This window comes from Chiroxiphia lanceolata, chromosome 2 (assembly GCF_009829145.1).
Source record: "Chiroxiphia lanceolata isolate bChiLan1 chromosome 2, bChiLan1.pri, whole genome shotgun sequence".
In the NCBI taxonomy this organism is placed as follows: Eukaryota; Metazoa; Chordata; class Aves; order Passeriformes; family Pipridae; genus Chiroxiphia; species Chiroxiphia lanceolata.
This window is the reverse complement of record NC_045638.1, coordinates 13,478,693-13,495,993: the sequence shown is the minus strand read 5'-3', so window position 1 is coordinate 13,495,993 and position 17,301 is coordinate 13,478,693. Positions and strand designations below refer to the sequence as shown.

At 35.9% G+C, this 17,301-nt stretch overlaps 1 protein-coding gene across 3 annotated transcripts in view; it reads left to right on the top strand.

Annotated features, from left to right (window-relative positions):
- Positions 1 to 17,301, top strand: part of POLA1 (DNA polymerase alpha 1, catalytic subunit) — a 194,001-nt gene that overhangs the window by 85,052 nt on the left and 91,648 nt on the right. For all 3 annotated transcript variants that reach the window (XM_032679036.1, XM_032679037.1, XM_032679038.1), the window contains exons 33-34: positions 1,283 to 1,464; positions 3,170 to 3,301. In XM_032679036.1, coding sequence (XP_032534927.1) covers positions 1,283 to 1,464; positions 3,170 to 3,301 — 314 coding nt within the window. The remainder of the gene's footprint in view (positions 1 to 1,282; positions 1,465 to 3,169; positions 3,302 to 17,301) is intronic.

The window sequence follows — 17,301 nt, the reverse complement described above, 5'->3', positions numbered from 1 at the left end:
TAAGTCAGACATATCGAATCTTTTATGTAAAGATTGTATCTGCCTGTAAAACACAACTGTTCTTTAAGTACAATAGTAGTTGTCTAGTTTAGCTGAATGTTGTTCCCAGCCTTGTTCTCAGTTGTCTGTAAGTCTCATCGTACAGTATAGTAAGGTTAAGCTTTACTTTCTATTTCTGATCTTTGTTGTACTTTCTGTGGGAATTACTTTATTTTTTTCTGAACTTTATAGGAGATCTGGGTTAATACATAGTAATCTACTACTTGGCCTAATTAATGTCTGTTAAAAATATTTTTTTCAAGTGCTTTTCTGATTTTCTTAATAATAAAGTAAGCCATGGTTTTCTGAATGTTTTCTCCTACGTGCTCATTCGATTAATTTTTTTCCTAACGTGTGCTATTTGCTAGAGTTAACAAAAAAACCCCTGTAAATGAGATGCATGGACTTTTAAAAGGTTGCACATGACAAAGGATGACAAAACCTGTGGATTTTTATTAAGTTTACTTTGGCAGTCTTATTCCTAGGGCAATGAACTTCGCGCTTACTTGCTTATTTACTTATTTGTGGTTGAATCAGTATTTTTAGGATCTTTCTGTGTATTTATTTGTTTAAAATCTTGAGTTCTGGCAATCAAAAATAAAGCACTTTGTCTCCAGCGCTGCCGTTTTAAATGCTGCTACTGAATTTTAACCACTGCATTAGATTGAAACCTACATGCTGTTAACCACTGAGCCAAAATGAAATCGACCACTGCATTGAAATCAGAGTTGGCAGTTGTACACGGACTTGAAGGAGTTGGTAATAGCAGTGCACCCGCGTTTCTTTAATGGGGTTTTTATTCTCTGTTTTCGGTTTTAATGGTGCCGTTTTGATTTAAAGACTGTTTCTTAATAATGATGCACATTTTTATTGAAATATTTTCAGTGTAACTTAAGAAGAAAATAACAATAAAGCTATCTGCTAGGAGTGGTTTCCTCAGAAACAAAATGTTCTGTTGCATACTCCCATGATAATGCAGTGGGCTTGTTTTATTTATAAAGCAATCTTGCGTAAGAAGATAAGTAAGAAGCTTTCTTCATGTTTTGTGAACCTTTATTCGTGGTTAAAAATTGTAGAATGTATTTATGTTTTATAGAGGAAGTTTTGCGAAGGAGAGATTTTCAGCTTCTGAATTTACATTTTGTAACTTTCTTTTGAATCTGCTTCACCAAGCATATGAAAAATAAGCCTGCTTGCATGGTTGACCTCTTAGTCTTTTGAAATTTTTGTTTCTTATTAATAGGACTGGATCCCTCCCAATTCAGAGTCCATCACCATTACCATAAAGATGAGGAGAATGATGCCTTGGTTGGTGGCCCAGCTCAGCTCACTGATGAGGAGAAATATAGGGATTGTGAAAGATTCAAGTTTTGCTGCCTCAAATGCGGAACAGAAAATATTTATGACAATGTCTTTGATGGCTCGGTTAGTTTTTTTTATTGTTTTATTTCTGTTCATCGGTGAGGGAGAAAAAATACTTGTAGAGAGAACAGCTTTTCAGATAGGATTCATATGATGTAGGAGGAGATACCATATTGTTTCAGTCCTGCTATTTATAGCTTTGAAACAGATATTTGCTGATAGGATAGTGCTGAAATATTTTTCCCATTTTTGCATTTCAGCTGTGTTGTGTAGCAGAACATGAGAGATTATCTGGCTTCATTAATCTGTTTGTCCACAGTCATGAATGATTGTTGCTGTAACTTTTTAAAAGAATTCTTATCTTAACACCTTAGTAACTTCCAGTTCTCTATATAATAAAACTTTCATATAGCAATGGCAGTTTCTTATCCTAAATCATATTAATTGGAACAAAGTGTGCTTTAAACTTGTGTTTATCTTGCTACATCCCACCTCCCTTCTTCACAGTGAGGTTTTTCTGTTATCTTTCCTTCTGTCTTTGTGAATTGAACATAAAAAGTCATAGGGGTGCATTCTTGTTGAGAAGTTCTGCCAAAAAATGTATCTCTGACCTTGGATCACAACTTGAAATAGGGCCAAGTATTTAACTCTACAGCGATGTTATGTATGTATTAGTCATCGGCAAATTAGTGAGCTTCAGAGTACTGAAAACCTTGAAACTGAAAGCAAATAAATCTTTTATCTAAATTAAAAGTAATTATTTTAAGTTAATTTGGACAAACAGCAGATGTTTTGCATTTTTTTGAATCAAAATAAAGCAGTCTTTGGAAGCAAGTAAGAGGAAAAGACATACAAATCTAGTGATACTTTGTGAATCCTTGACTTTTGTTCACTGCAGCTGTAAATAAGACAGTTAATTGCTTGTAGGCTTGACAACTTGCAGATGGGCTAACTGGAGAGAAGTGGATGTCAGACTCCTTAAAAAAACCCCAAAACATCCCCACCGCCAAATAACAAAAGAAATCCGGAATCCGAACCAAAAAAGGCCTCTGTATTCCACTTGGAATTATTTAGTGTTGTGGGTGGGGCCATTTAGCAAAGATGGCTCACAACAGTCAAGTCTTACCTTGAAAGAAAGTTTTCTGAAAGTTTTATGAATGTTCAGCCTACCAGATTGCTCTTATATTAGTGAGAATTCCAGTAACTTAATTTCAGTTCACGCAACACGTCCAGGTTCTGAAATTTTATTGTCAGGTGTTCAGAAGGTTTTGAAAGTAAGGGAATGAGATGGTGCAAAACTATTCTTTGAACTCAGAGAAAATAAAAGATGATCACGAGATTCTTGTTTGATGAGGTTTGTCTCTACAGCCCTATTGGTAATTTCGTAATTTGTATTTCTAAGGTTGATTTCAATGTTCAGTTCGGTGATCTGGGGCAGAACTTTGATGGCCCTGCTAAAACAACAAACCTGTGTTGCTTGGGCAGAGATGGGGGAGCATGATTTGTCCACAGATCAATTTTTTTTTTACTCAACATCTTTTTTTTAAATTACTAACTTCGTGGCGTGTTCTCCAAAAGAGTTTTCGGTAAGAAGAGAGTGGGAAAACTGTAGGTCAGAGGTATCTTTGTGTGGATATGGCCAGCTGTGATGGGAAGAAAGAAGGCCCAGGTATTATAGGCCCTTTAAGACTATTACTGTCTAAACTCCTGTGGTAACTTCTACCATCTGTAGCAATGATGCATGCTGGTTTTACACTTCTGTTTTCAGGGACGATTTATTGAACCCAGCTTGCAAAGGTGCAGTAAGACTGACTGTGACGAGCCTCCTTTCAACTATGTGGTTCAAATGAACAACAAGTTACTGCTGGATATTAGACGCTACATTAGAAAATACTATAATGTAAGTATTCAGAAAATACTCTGCCATATGGAATGAGTGTTTGAAGTAGTGTTGAATTTTTAGTGACTGTCATGTTACTTTTTTTTGTATAGCATAAGGTAGTAACTTGCAACATCAAACCCCAACTTTATGAAAGGCAAACAATCTATGATTTCAAATATTAATTTAGAATGTTTTTTTTCTCAATTCAGTCTCAAGATAGTCAGATGTACTCAAATTTTTGTAGCAGTGTGTGTCAACATTGTTACAGATGTTGTAGCTCTCTGTTTTCCAGACTTTTAGCCAGAGTGCAGAGAGTTGATTATCATAATGCTTTTAGGAAAATCTGTGAAGCCTATCACATACACAGATACCAATTTCTCATGTCACTGAAATACGATTCTCTTTCTCCAACCCAAATTGATGTATATTGTGAAAAGGAAGACCGAGTATAGGTCTGTAAAAAGTCTTTGAAGGACAGTAGGAAAGGAAATACTGTGAATCTTTCTTCATAATGATTAAGAAGGGAAAAAAGAGGAGAAAGATGGGTAGTTAATTTATATAATTCTCTTTTATGGGGGAAGTGGTGCAAGAAATCCCAAGTGCCACCGCTAGTGGTTGGCTTTGTGTGGCATTGTGGGTAAAAAAAGTGTAATATTTGAAATCCCTGTCTTCGCACTGTCCCAAGTGGTGACAGGGTAGGACAAAACCCACCATGCTTTTAAAATTATATCAGTATGTTTTGCATATATGCATATGCTGGAAACATCATATTTTGTGAATTGGCGGCTAGCTATTTTGGTCAAATTTTCATAGATCATCTCATTCTATTACCTGCTTGCTTATTTTTGTTGTTCAGCATTGCATGTTTACATGGCTACAGGATAGACATAAATTTTGAAGGCAGTCATAACCTTTGGGTGCTCATAATTTTTTATATACTCAAAAAAGTAAATTGTTTTTGAAAATTTGGCCTTTACATGAATGACATATCTAATTCGTGGTGTGTTTTAAGTATCACAGAATACTTTTGCAGACAGCAGCTACAATGCTAAGAATTATCATTATGGTTTAATACTAAGTGTACATTTTGTGTTATCCTTCTTCTGTGTGTGTTATCTTTCTTCTGTATTAGTTCTTATTGCAATTGTAGGTGTTTTCTAAGCTCTTTTCTCAAAGTGTAATAATTTTTGAATGTATAAATGCTTCTTTTGAAGATCTTTATCAAAAGGAACACAGAACTTTCTTAGAGTATTTAAATTCAAGCATTGTTTCACAAGGTGTAGGGATAGATTGTTCCTTTCCATTGAAGTTAAAGTTGGATGGCTTAGATGGGTTAAGTGACCAAAATGTGAAATCTCTTTGTTACTTCATTGCAAAGGCCAACTGGCTGCAAAATTATCATTCAGTTGATACTAGTATATGTATTATATTAAATTATAGAAAGTGTTATTAAATAATATGTCTAAGTAATATGTTTGCACAGAGTTTTTGTGTGAAAGTTACTTTTTAGATTTAATGTACATACATTATGATACTACACAAGGCCACATGCTAAGTAATGTCAGGCATATAAAGTGCTAAAACCATGTACATAAGATATGCAATAGTAAACTTGAAAGAAGAAAGATACATTTAGGACAGGAAAAATTCTTATTACTCATAAGAACAAAAAGTGGTTTCTCATTTTACTCTGTTCTTTTTTTTGTTGTTGTTGATTGTTTTGTTTTGTTTTTTAAGATCAAGCTGTGACCCAAATTGAAATGGTTGAATATTGAATGTTGTAATGTGCTTACATTGTATTTGAATCTATTAAGTATCTTACTACATGGTATATAGGATAATGAAAATAATTAAAAAGAAAATTATTTGCCTATTTAAGTAAAAGCTTTTATAAATTCAGTTATATTTTTAGTACTGAGAATTTACTTTTAACCTAGTTAGCTATAATAAGGTTTAAAAATACTTTTTGACTGTGGAATACAGTTTTTTAGTGTAAAATGCAATTTCCAGATTGCACAATAATTTTCATTTTACAAAAGGGCTTTTCACAGAGTTGGGCAAGTAAACTTTTTGTCCTTTTAGCTCCTAGAAAATCAGATGCTGAGAGTTGTAGTTTACTGCTTTCATCCAGTACTTGTAGTGACTGTATAACAGTTAGAGTTGAAATTCATCAAATGGGTGTTTACACTAATATATATAATCCTATAAGCTATAAAGACACACCCAGATGTAATATGGCAAAGAACTGTCCGAACAAAACATTTGATGAAATTTTCAGATGCTTATTTAAGTCTCCTATTGTAGTGAATTGCATCTGAAAGGCACAGAAATACCAGTTTATAATGGTCAAAGATGGTGTCACTCCATTTTTTATTTTCTTTTTAGATATTTCTTAGTTTGTATGTTTGTCAAATGGAACATAATACAAAAACATAAAATGAGAAAATGTATTTTTTAACCTATAAAATAATGAGCTATCTTTTATGAAGGCAGCCCTATCAAGAGCCTCTCAGCCTGATCCACAGCTCACTGAGATGAATAAGCTTACTTTTTTCCAGTGAGCTTTAAATCAGATTTTTTTAAAGATCATTGCATGTTGTTTCCTTTAGTCTATTGAAATGCTTTTTATATGTGGCAGTGTAAATTTAAGGGCGGAGGGGAGTGCCACAAAATCTAAAAGTAGAAAATCTACTTGCCCTTTTTGGCACGTGAAACTGTGATAAATAAATATACACTGTGATGATGTACTACATTCCTTTAAAAAGATGCAAATGCAAGAGCATAAATAGAATTTCATAAGCCTACCACAGTCCCATTGTTTTTGTAAATTACTCGCCTTTATATGAAAATTTCTGCTTCCGCAATAATTTTTTGCCATTAAACATTGAAATGTTTTATATCTGACTTCCAAAACGTATCTACCATTACTCCGGTATTTATGGTTTTCTTAATAGTATTAACAATATCAATTTTTATAATCTTACTATTAAATGTAAATATATCTAAAAATGACATGTAAAGATTTTATTTCTTCTCAGAAATGCATTATTCTATGAGAGATTGATCCTGTTGTGTGCTTCTTTTTTTTTTTTTTAATTCTGCTTCAGAAGAGCAAATAGATGAAAAGAGAGAGAAACGCTAGCTAATCTAAATTGGGAAATGAAGAGGGCTTTTTTAAGCATGAAAATTTCATCATCTTGTCAGCTGGCAGAATGCCTGCTGTGTGGATTCACAAAGGCTAAGAATTACACTTTCATGAAATTTTCCTCACTAACTGCCCTGGTTAATTTGAAAGATAACCCACTGTTCTAATTCATTCCTCAATTGGGCGGTGCAGGTTTTATCTTTGATCTGACAAAGCATTTGTGTTAATCGTTTTGGCCCTCTACTAGACACTCTTGGGATTGTGCTTTTACAATAAATGTGTCTGTGATAGCTCTTTAGTCTATTATACTTACAATAGATCCATAGAACTGGTAATTAATTCTGTACTGCTTTGGAAATGGGGAAGAATAGGTGTAGCTCTGTCAAGTGCTGCTGGGAAGTTTGTTTAGCTAGTTCATTTTTGAAGTGTTACCCTCAGCCATCAATGAAACATCCATGCGAGGCAATGGCTGAAAGCTGAAATATGCAAGCATAAATGGAAAAACTGACCAACTTTCATGCTTAAGGAGGGTGTAATTTCATTTTCAGTAAGTGGATCTAATTATTACGTTGGAACCTGTTTTGTGTTTCCCACTGGAATGTTCAAATGCTCATTTTTGAACGCTTTGTAAACAAATGCCAATTCTTAAATTCCCTTTTAAAAGCCCTGTAAAAATCAGTATTCATGTCAATAAAATGAATCCCAAATATTACTCAGCTATTGAAATGTTAGTTTTGCCAACTGTAAAGAACTGAACTCCCCCCCACCCCAAGATATTGTAAGTGCCATTTGAGCAGCAGCAAAATTAGTACAGATAGGGTTGGACTGAGAAGCTGTTGTCCTTGAAGCAGCAGTTTTTTAATATTTTTTTAAAACATCTATACACTTGTAGTATTGTTAGTAGTATATTTATAAATATAAAAATATTAAAACTTGCTTTTATATAGATGCTCTTTCTATGCTGTCTGGTTAATAGTGCATGGCATCTGTCGATATTTTTATGTTTTTCAAAACGCATAAAACGATGTGAACTTTAAAAAGGGTTTTTAAAAAATGTTGAAAAAATCTTGGTCCAATCAGTATTGCACTGTTTTTGTTTTACAGTCTTTTTCTACTGGACCACTCTAACCCACAGGCAGAAGTGAGTTTGAAGGCTATTGAACACTGCTAAATAACTTTATATACTGTTCAGCTGTGAAAATTCAGTGTTCAATAGCCCTCAAAATTTCTCATTTCTTGCCTGTTGTGGGGTGGTCTACTTGCTTGCACATTAGGTCGTGGTATAAAAGCATGTTGGTACGCTATTCAAGATCTTGGAATTATTTTTTATATATATATTGCTGTCCTGGCTCTTGTATATATATGTTCAAGGGGTTTGCATTAGTATTTTGTGCACTTAAAAAGGTAAAAGATTTCTAAAGAAGGTAACATTATAAGAGGTGGCAGCGTTCACACAGGTTTTGAGATTGCTTGGCACATTCATTTAAGAGAACAAAGATGACGGGGTTCCTTCTGAACCTGGAATCTCCCACACCTCAGTGAAGTGCAGTGCCAACAACCCACAGGTGTGCACCACATGAACAGGTGAAAATACGATTGTAGATGGTGGTGATGACTTTTATAATCATGTTCTCACAACAGTCATGCATTGAAGGCGTTTTTGTTTGGGGGATGGGTAGAGGTAAGGAACTTTGGCGTGAGGGAAAGGTGTTCAGTAGTGGCAATAGTGCAATATTTTACTTATTGCTGTGCTAATAGTACTAGAAGTATATGGGCATGTGATGAAGAGTAGTAAGGGCCAGAAGTGAGAAGGAATTGTGACCCCATCCAATGTGGTAAGCAGAATCAGTTAGCTAGACTCTGCCATCAGATAAACTCCAGTGATTATTTTCAGTCCTTCCTGTATGTGTGGAAATGGGTTTCTGAGTCTTTTCCAAGTTTGAACTTGTATCACTGTCATTTTGGTTTATACATAAACAGAGATGTTTATTTTTAGTACTGAAAGCTTCCAAGTCAAGGCAGAATTGAGAGAGATTGGAATGAAAGATAGAAGATTAATGTGATTCCATTCATAGTTTACTGGGAACCTGAGAGAAGGGAGGTTGCCACCAGATTATCAGGAGTTTTCTCTTCCCCTCCACAGTAGGATTTTCTGATTCTCTCCTTGATTGAGGTTTACAGATGAGTGTTGTTTGGAATCATATTTTGGTTAACCAGGAGGAAATCAGAAATATCTTGATTATTGGACAGGGCAGTCAGTATGCTACCATAATATGTCTGTCTTTCATAATTTATATTTATTGAATAATAAAAGATAACCCTTTGGTCACCGTGTGTAGTGCATTTTGGGGATGAGTAAGCAGTTACTTGTCACAGCACTCATAGAGTCTATTAACTGGAATCGATTCACTATTACTGCAACTTCTCCATGATCTGCCCTGCAAAGGAGTTGTTTGGTTCAGACTTACAGCATCAATATGATTTTTAGTGAAGTGTTTCAAAGTAATGATCAATATGTCTTTACAAAGGGTTTAACTCTCTTCATTGGATTTTACCAGCCATGACGGACATGCATCCATCTCACTGATTGCTGAGTATGATGCTCCAAATTTTAGCCACTGAGAATGAGTGAACACAAGCAAGGAAGCAAAATCTGTACTTAGTCCACAGTCTGGTACCTTACCAGAGGAGGATTAATGATACTAGGCATCTCTGTCAGCTCTTTGTAGAAGAGGCTCCCCAGGCTGGACACTGCATGGAACAGGTTCTAAGAAATGGGGATTGCATCATTAGAGTAAAACTAACTTTGTAATTTCCTCTGTAGGTAGAATACAGGAACGTAAGGACTTATTGTCACAATAATTTGTCTGTTTAGGCTTATAAATAGCAGTATTGTGAACATCACGTTACAGGAAGTGTGCCCGGGGGTAAATATGATCGTGGTTATGATTGCCACCAAGTGTGTAATGTTTACCTAGGTGATTGAATCACTCATCTAATAACAAGATGTTGCTGCCTTCAGAGGATTACAGAAAGCACAGCCTTCAGAGGTACTCTGTTGGAACTGATCTGTTGCCCTGGTCAAAGCAGTGATGAATTTTGGCAACACTTGGGGTGTGTGTTTGTGCTGCAGTAGAGAGATATGGTGGTAGCTCTATGTATCTGATCTGACTTTAAACTGACTACAAGACAGGTAGCTGGGATGTAGCAGTCGCAGCACTTGTTACAAGATTCTGGAGCCAAGAATTTAAAACCTTGGGCAAATCTGTGTGTCCTGTGGAGAGATCTGCCATTACCACTGGTGCCTGAGCAAGGCACACTCCACTTTAAGAGAGTGAGCAAACATGCCCTCATTTGGATACCTTGGATTGACACAAATTCTGTGAATGCTATATAGCTTTTGAGGACTTGTTGCTTCTGAGTCTATATTAATAACAAATAATGAATCACAAGAGGGTTTATAAGAATTCACTGGTCTCAAAAGGATCCTTGTTCATCTTTTTTTTTTTTTGGCAGTAGTTTTAGAGAGCTCTCTTAAATCTGTTTAGGTTTAAGTCTTAAAACCACCAGTTGTCATGGAATTTTGATACAGTTAAAGCCTTATACAATAATAACTTGGAACAACCAGTCACTGAAATATCAAACCTGTATTATTCTACAGAACTTTTAATAGAGAACCAACTTGCTAAGAGATTATACAAGTCAACAAGGTCAGTTGGCCTTCAATGCTTGATGCTGTTGATGTGTGTATAAGCAGCAATACTTACAGCACCCAAGCACATTGCATCCACCAGGAGAATCAAAGTTAAAATCTGTAGCTGAAGAGACCATGTTTTCTCTGGATATAGATCCGTTTGTAAGAATTTGTTTGTTACATGTTCATGACCTAAAAATGATGTTGTTATCAGAAATGTTTTCATGGAAGTCACTAATAATATGGAAATCCATGATCCAACACTGATTTTAGAAAGTGAAAATTACTTGCTTTTAAGCCTGTGTAAAAAAAAAAAAAAAAACCAACAAAAAACCAACACACAACTTTTTGTTGCGCCATCTGTGGTAATTCGGAGTTGAATGGGCATATAAAAGAAAAAATATGGGATGTTTTATAATACTTGTAAGATATTTATGTTACCCATCCTAAAGTTTCTTAGTCTTTATTATGACTCTACCTTCATCTTCAAAAGAAAGCTTAAAGTAAATTTTATAGTATTTGGGAAACTAATATATTTTCTATGTAGTTACCTCCTTCTGTAAACAGTTTTGTTTGGTGCTGTCTTTTTTAGTCCACATTCCTAAAGCTAATTGAATAAGAAAACCGTGGGGGTGGGAGGCAACAGAAGGCATACAAGAAAAACTTGGTCTGTATTTGCCACAGCGTGCTTTTCTTTTTGGTGTAGTGGGAATGGGTTTTGCAGGTGTTCATTTTTCCCTATCCATAGATGTTAAAAAGATTGTTTTCATTTTTCTGGTTTAGAGCAGTTACAATTGTCAGAAAATATTTCCAGCAATGTTTAGTCACTGTTCTGTTTCTCGATAACGTACTCATAGAAAAATTAAATAAGGTATTCCTCAACAGAAGTGATTCCACTACTCAAAATCTCATCATAAGGAATCTTTGTAGTTTATTGCAAAAACTTATATTCAGCTTAATTTAGGGCACTCTTTAGTTCTTGCTGATATTTAGTATTTGGTGCAGCAAGAGAAAATGAATGAGTGATTAAGCGTTTGAGAATCAAACAGACCAAATGGGGAGCACGTCAGACTTTTCAGCTTGGTTCCTGGACGTAAGTTACTTATGTGAAAAAACCTCAGAGCATAGAGGTCTGGGCAGCACCATTTAGCTAAACTCCTCTGCTCTTGTGTCTTCATTCCTGTGCTTAGGGATGGGGAAGGTAACCCTCTCGCTGGGTGAGACTTCTAGGGAATTATGAATTGGCCAAGAGAAGCCACACCAGAGATAAGGCAACAAATTATCTGAGATATCCTGTAACCTAGGAAACACCATAGTCAATTTTAGCAGCCTGTGCTGTGTTAGAGTTGACATTTTTTGCTCCTCTGGACTCATCAAACCTGTACTTCTACAAGTTTAAGAAGAACAGTTTTAAGAGCCTGTGGAGTTGAAAAATCTGAGATTAAAAAGAGATGTTATTTCATTTTAAGTGAGAATGTTTCCATCTGCAGGAAGAAATGGTGAAATACCATTACATAAGACGTGACTTCACTATAAGGGTTTTGCATTTGCTTCAATGTCTTGTTCAGAAGTCAAGTCAAGCTGCACAGACTTTGTTTTCTAAAGTACCAATATTTCCTTCAGTGGATATACGCAAGTGAATTTTTTTTTTTTATTGTAATCCTCAAACTTTAAGAAAATAACTACTTTGTATGCCTGCTTTGGGAGATAATATGATTTGAGTGCAGAACCTTGTTCCAGTATGTGGTCAGGTAGTAAAGCTGTGCTTCAAAACAGTTGTTGGCCTGTGTGTAGCATCCCATGGGTAGGTGTCTGTAAGGAGTCCTAGAAGCTTATCAGCCAGGTTGGTTAGGCTGGTCTTTAGGTTATATTTCATTATAGGACATCTACCCATGGACTTTATACTTCTATTTTTTATTGAACATTAATTAATCTATTATTCAACTGAACATGGGGTTTTTTGTACTGTCTGGTTTTTTGCAAATTGAGCCTGGTGAAGTGACAACTCCTTTACTCCTGTGCATTCTGTTATGGCACACTGTTTTATAGACTCTTTATTGCTAAAGATGAACGTCCCCTCCCTATTTCCATGCTATGCCATGCTGAAGATTATTGTCTCTTCAGTCTGCCTACAGGTGCAACATCCTATAACAGGAGAAAAAGAAAAAAAGTTGTGTAGTCCTGCTAAAACTGTTCCAGTGGCTTAATGACAGTCTTGTTCACTTTCTTCCATCTGAAGAGTTTCAGCTATTGAAGTATCTTCAGTGTAGTAGATTGTGTTAAGGTTTGAATCCACAAATGTATGAGGGGAATGTTTCTGAGGTTTTCTGAAGGTGTGCCAGACTTCTACATGAAAATTAGGGCTCCGCAGAATCTGACAAGTAGATGTTTTCCTTTTTTCCTGAACTAAGTCATTAGCTTTGTAAGTGGCATCTGCAAGAGAGGCATCAAAAATCCGTGACTATCCGTAAAGATAGAAGTGTTTATGCAGTGACTGAACTTGTTCTATCTAAAAATAAAAATCTGAGTTTCAGAATTGTAGCAGATACTTGGAATATCTTGAATCTGTACCTTTGACCTCCTATGTAACAGTATAAACAAAACTTTGATGTTTGAAGATGGGTTTGGTTTTTATAACGCACCAGAAGACAATGCTGCTTTATGTCTTGTCTTTTTCCTTTCTGTACTGGTACTGGTGTCTGCAGCTCAAATGTGGAAAACAAAAAAATAAGAACTCCCATATGGATTTATTTAATTAATACACTCACTCCCCAACAGCATCATCCCTGAGATTTGTTTAGCTGGCATTTTTCTTTTATTCTTTTTCCTTTATCACTTGTCACCACCTGTCTTTGAAGATTATTTTTGTAGTAATATGCTGTCCTTTCTTAATGAAAATTTGGTTAACTTAGCAATACTATTCCTTTTGCCCTAATTTGAAGGAAGTTTCTGTATTAATATCTTCAGTTTGGATTATGTGTATTGGTAGTGTCTTTTTTAAGATGTTTGCATTAGCAGCACTTAATTTCTGCACTCTGCCATGAATGTGGAGTATTTAACATTGTGCATATTTTATAGTTGGCATGTCTTAATTATTGTTTGAATTTTTAGAAGTTACTGGATTTGGAAGAATTACCTGAAAGGACAAAATAGGAGGTGGAGTCAAGTAGTGGTGTATCCTCATCAGCTCTGCAGTCAGCCCCCATTCCTCTGAGTGCGAGGCAACCCAGCTGTGAGGATTGCTGGCCACACTCTCATCAGAGAGAGAAAGAGGTGGGGGGGCAGGGAGAGAGAGAGAAAATTAGCAAGACAAAATTCCTTTCTATCAATCCTGTCTTTACACAAATTCAGACTTCTTAGTTCCCATACGTGAGAGTGTAACTTAATTTCCAAATTACATGATGAAAGCACATCTGTCCCAAAATTAATACCTCTTGAGAATATCATAATTGTATATACTGAAAATAATTAGTATCTGTAATTTGCAAGTCATAAATGTCTAATTTTTAGCGAAGTTGTTTGTTTCCATTTAAGATAAATTCTCAATTTAATATCCAAAGCAACATTCGACTATACTACAAAGGGACCAGAATTGTTTAAAAACAGAGAACCCCCTTGCTCCCCAAAATAAGACACACAAAGTGGCATCTGCTGAGTTCTGTTGCAGAATAAAACATTAGATTTCTAAAAGAAGTTTGTGATTACTGGAATAATTTTTATTGGATAATACATATTTTTTCTCGTACTGAGGTGATTCATGCTGGATGGTCTTCTGATGGAACTAGAGGATACCAGGCTACCCATCATTGACCTATCAGATGGCACAAAGATTGCATGTAGAATTTGATTTTGGTAGGAATTCTCTTTTTATGTATACCTGCCTGTGTATGTATGTATGTATGTATGTATCTATCTATGAGTATGAATAATGGCATTAAGATTAATACAACTCTTTAGAAATATTAGATATGCAGTGTTGGTGATCCTTTCTCACCCTGTTCTTTAGGATTTGCATGTGGTTTTTATGCTTGTTTGAAGGAAGCAATTAATCAAATTCCCCCTCCCTCCTACTGCTTTCTGCCTCTCTTTTTCTTTCTGTGATAAGGGCATTTATACTGACTTGTTCCTTTAGTGGGGCATCTTTTGGGGATCTCCTTGTTAGGATTTTGTTATTTTTAACCCAGTCAGTGAAATAGCAATAATGGAGTAAACTGAATTGTGATATGGTCCTTCAGAGAGATTCCTGTATGATTAAACATAAGATGTAACACATCTACTCCCTCCCCAACCCCTTACGTGAAAGATACTGAAATACCTCATAGAGAATTTGTAATTTAAATTCTGTATGTTCTGATCTGTCTTTGGAGTTTCTGTATAAATTAAACTGGTGCCTTTCCAGACACAGACCTGTGCATGAGAAGCCAGCATCATAAGCAAGGCTTATTCTCTCATATTGATGGAGTCAGTATGGTTACTGGCTGTTTGTTTGGCTTTTTTTTCAAGACAGAACATCTAGACAGATCTTATTCCCTCCCCTTTCCTCCACTCTCATCTTAATTGTAGGTAGCTCTTAAGCTACAAGGTTTCCTTCTTTCTCTTTGTGGTGAGGCACTGAACTTATCTGGAAGGGATCAAACATGATGCAGCAGTAGGAGATTTAAAAACTGCGTTTCAGGAGGAAAGACCTTCAGAGGCAGCACAACATCCTCAAAATAGATAAATTAATGGAAAAAATGCAGGCTCATACAGTCATTGAAAGGCTTGGGTTGGAACAGACCTTAAAGACCATCTAGTTCCAGCCCCCCTGCCGTGGTCAGGGATGTCCCCCTCTAGATCAGGTTACTCAGGGCTCCATTCCAACCTGGCCTTGAACACTTCCAGGGATGCACGTTTTTGCACTATGATAGGCTCTTCAGATTTATTCTAGCAGACTTTATTAATTGGTTTTAGGGTGTTCTAACTACCTCTGTATAGTAATATTAACTAAGGAGTTTTGCTTTTTATGCCTCTTAAGTGTTTTGGATCACTCTTAAACTTTGGAACTGTTGGAGCATTGTCCTGCCTACAGAAGGTGCTGGAGTAGGTGTTTGGAAAATGTCATTCCTAGGGCTTAGAAACATGGTAAATTTTAAAGTCTGTCCCTTGTTTTGCCCCTCTCTTGAGAACTGTCTGCCAAAAACTGAGGAATGAGAAATCTGCCAGTGTGTAAAGCACTGCATGAATATAGTGTTGATTCTGGAAGCATTAAGGCTAAATGTTCATTCAACTTTATGCAGTTCCCATAACTTTACAAAATGTAGATGATGCCACATGAGAGAATTTCAATTACTGGTGTTAATCTTTAGTGATCTCCACCAGTGGTCTGAATGAAAATAGATACCACCTTGAATAATCGATACCCTTGAATAAATGGGTGTTTAATCTAACATCCTTCATCCCCCAAGAAAATAAAGTCCTCACCATTAGCTCCCTCTTAGATTTTTGGAATAGAAGCAAAACTGGCTGTGCCCCTGGGTTTCCTTGTTTGACCTGCAAGGAGGTTGACATTTACACTGGTAGGCCAGAGGAACTTTCTGGGCACTAAAATATTAAGACTGAAATCACGGTGCAGTAGAGTTTTATTTTTTTTCCTGATACTAAGCCTTTTCAGTTTCTGTTAGGGTTGTCCTCGTGAAAAGCATTGAACCCAAAATGTACTGGATGAGAGACAAAGTCTGAAGAGGGACAGAATTGTTCCAGCAATGGGACATCTTTGGGGAAGAGACAACAGTGTTGTTGGGGCTAATCTGTTCACCTTCAATGAAGAGATGAGGACCAACAAGAAGTGACAGCTCTTACTCTCCATCACAGATGAGCCTGGAAACTCTGGAAGGTGCCTTTTGGATCTCATTTTGTTGCTTTAGTTGAACATTTAGTACTTTAGTTATGTCAGCTGAACAGTTAAAACCTGAGTAATTTTTTTAGTTTAGGAAAGAGGGATGGGGTAGGTACTCTCCCACAAGGCTTATGACAGAGGAAAATTAAAATCCTTAAGTGACTGAATCACTACCTTGCATTTTATTTGGTCACAGAAAACTGAGTCCAAGGTAAATCTAGCAGGTTGTTTGGGAGGGGAAAAAAGAAGTGCCTGTTACTAGAGGAGAAGCTACTGGGCTGTTTTTCAGTGTTTTAGTAAGACATAGCTTTGTGTTTGTTACTTTGCAGATGCCTCAGATCTTTGTTTGCGGGTGATTTTGAAAGGGGTGCCAAAATAGTAATCTAACTTAGGGGTTTAAAAACAATAATATGGTGTTCCACTCTCTTACCACTGCTTTATTATTTTAAAGATTTCACTTTTGGTACTAAAAGAACAAAATCTACAGAGATCTGTGGATTGATAGGATGAAATGAGTGGCTTTTTCTCGCAGGTGAGGTACATGGGTTTGGAAAGAAGCTGCACAGAGGCTCCCTTTGGATTATAGAAGTTGTAAAAAAAATGTGTTACACATTTAATGAGTACATCTAACTTGATTTTTTGGGCAAAAGTCAGTTTCTTGAGAAGAAAACTGTAAAATGACTTATCAGACAAGGCTGTCTTACCTTATGAGAGAGGTAAACAAATTCCTTTATTCCTCATTCTGTTCAGTATTGTGGCTTTCTATACTGACTGCTCAGTAAAGATTTTCCATACCTTTCTGTTTCCAGGGGTGTGTTATTGGCAATATCTACCATCTCCACATACCTTTATTTTCTGGGGACAAGTTATATATACTGAACTACCTAATAATAAAACTTATTCTCAAACATTTAAGCAAATCTAATAATAATATTTTATTATTGTAAATTTTTTCTGAACAGAAAAGTAGTAAGATAATTCTTGCAACTGCTTAGAAAGTTACTGAAAAGTAGTTAAATGGGAGAAAAATCTTCCTTTTTTTTTCCCAGAATACAAGATGTCTACTTCAGTGAAGTTGTGCTTGATACTAAGAGTTTAGCTTTTATAGGAGGTGTTTCTAGTGAAGAATTCTTTGTTGTATTGCATAAAGTAAAATGTAGGCCTAGTGTGGTTTTTTCTTAGTTCTTTTTTTTTTAAACCCAACATCCATTTTTTAGGAAAAAGCTGTATTAAAGCTATGAGATTGTGAAAGCTCTCCTACTTTGTCAGAGAGCCTCGGGGCCATCGTTGGATATTTTATTGCT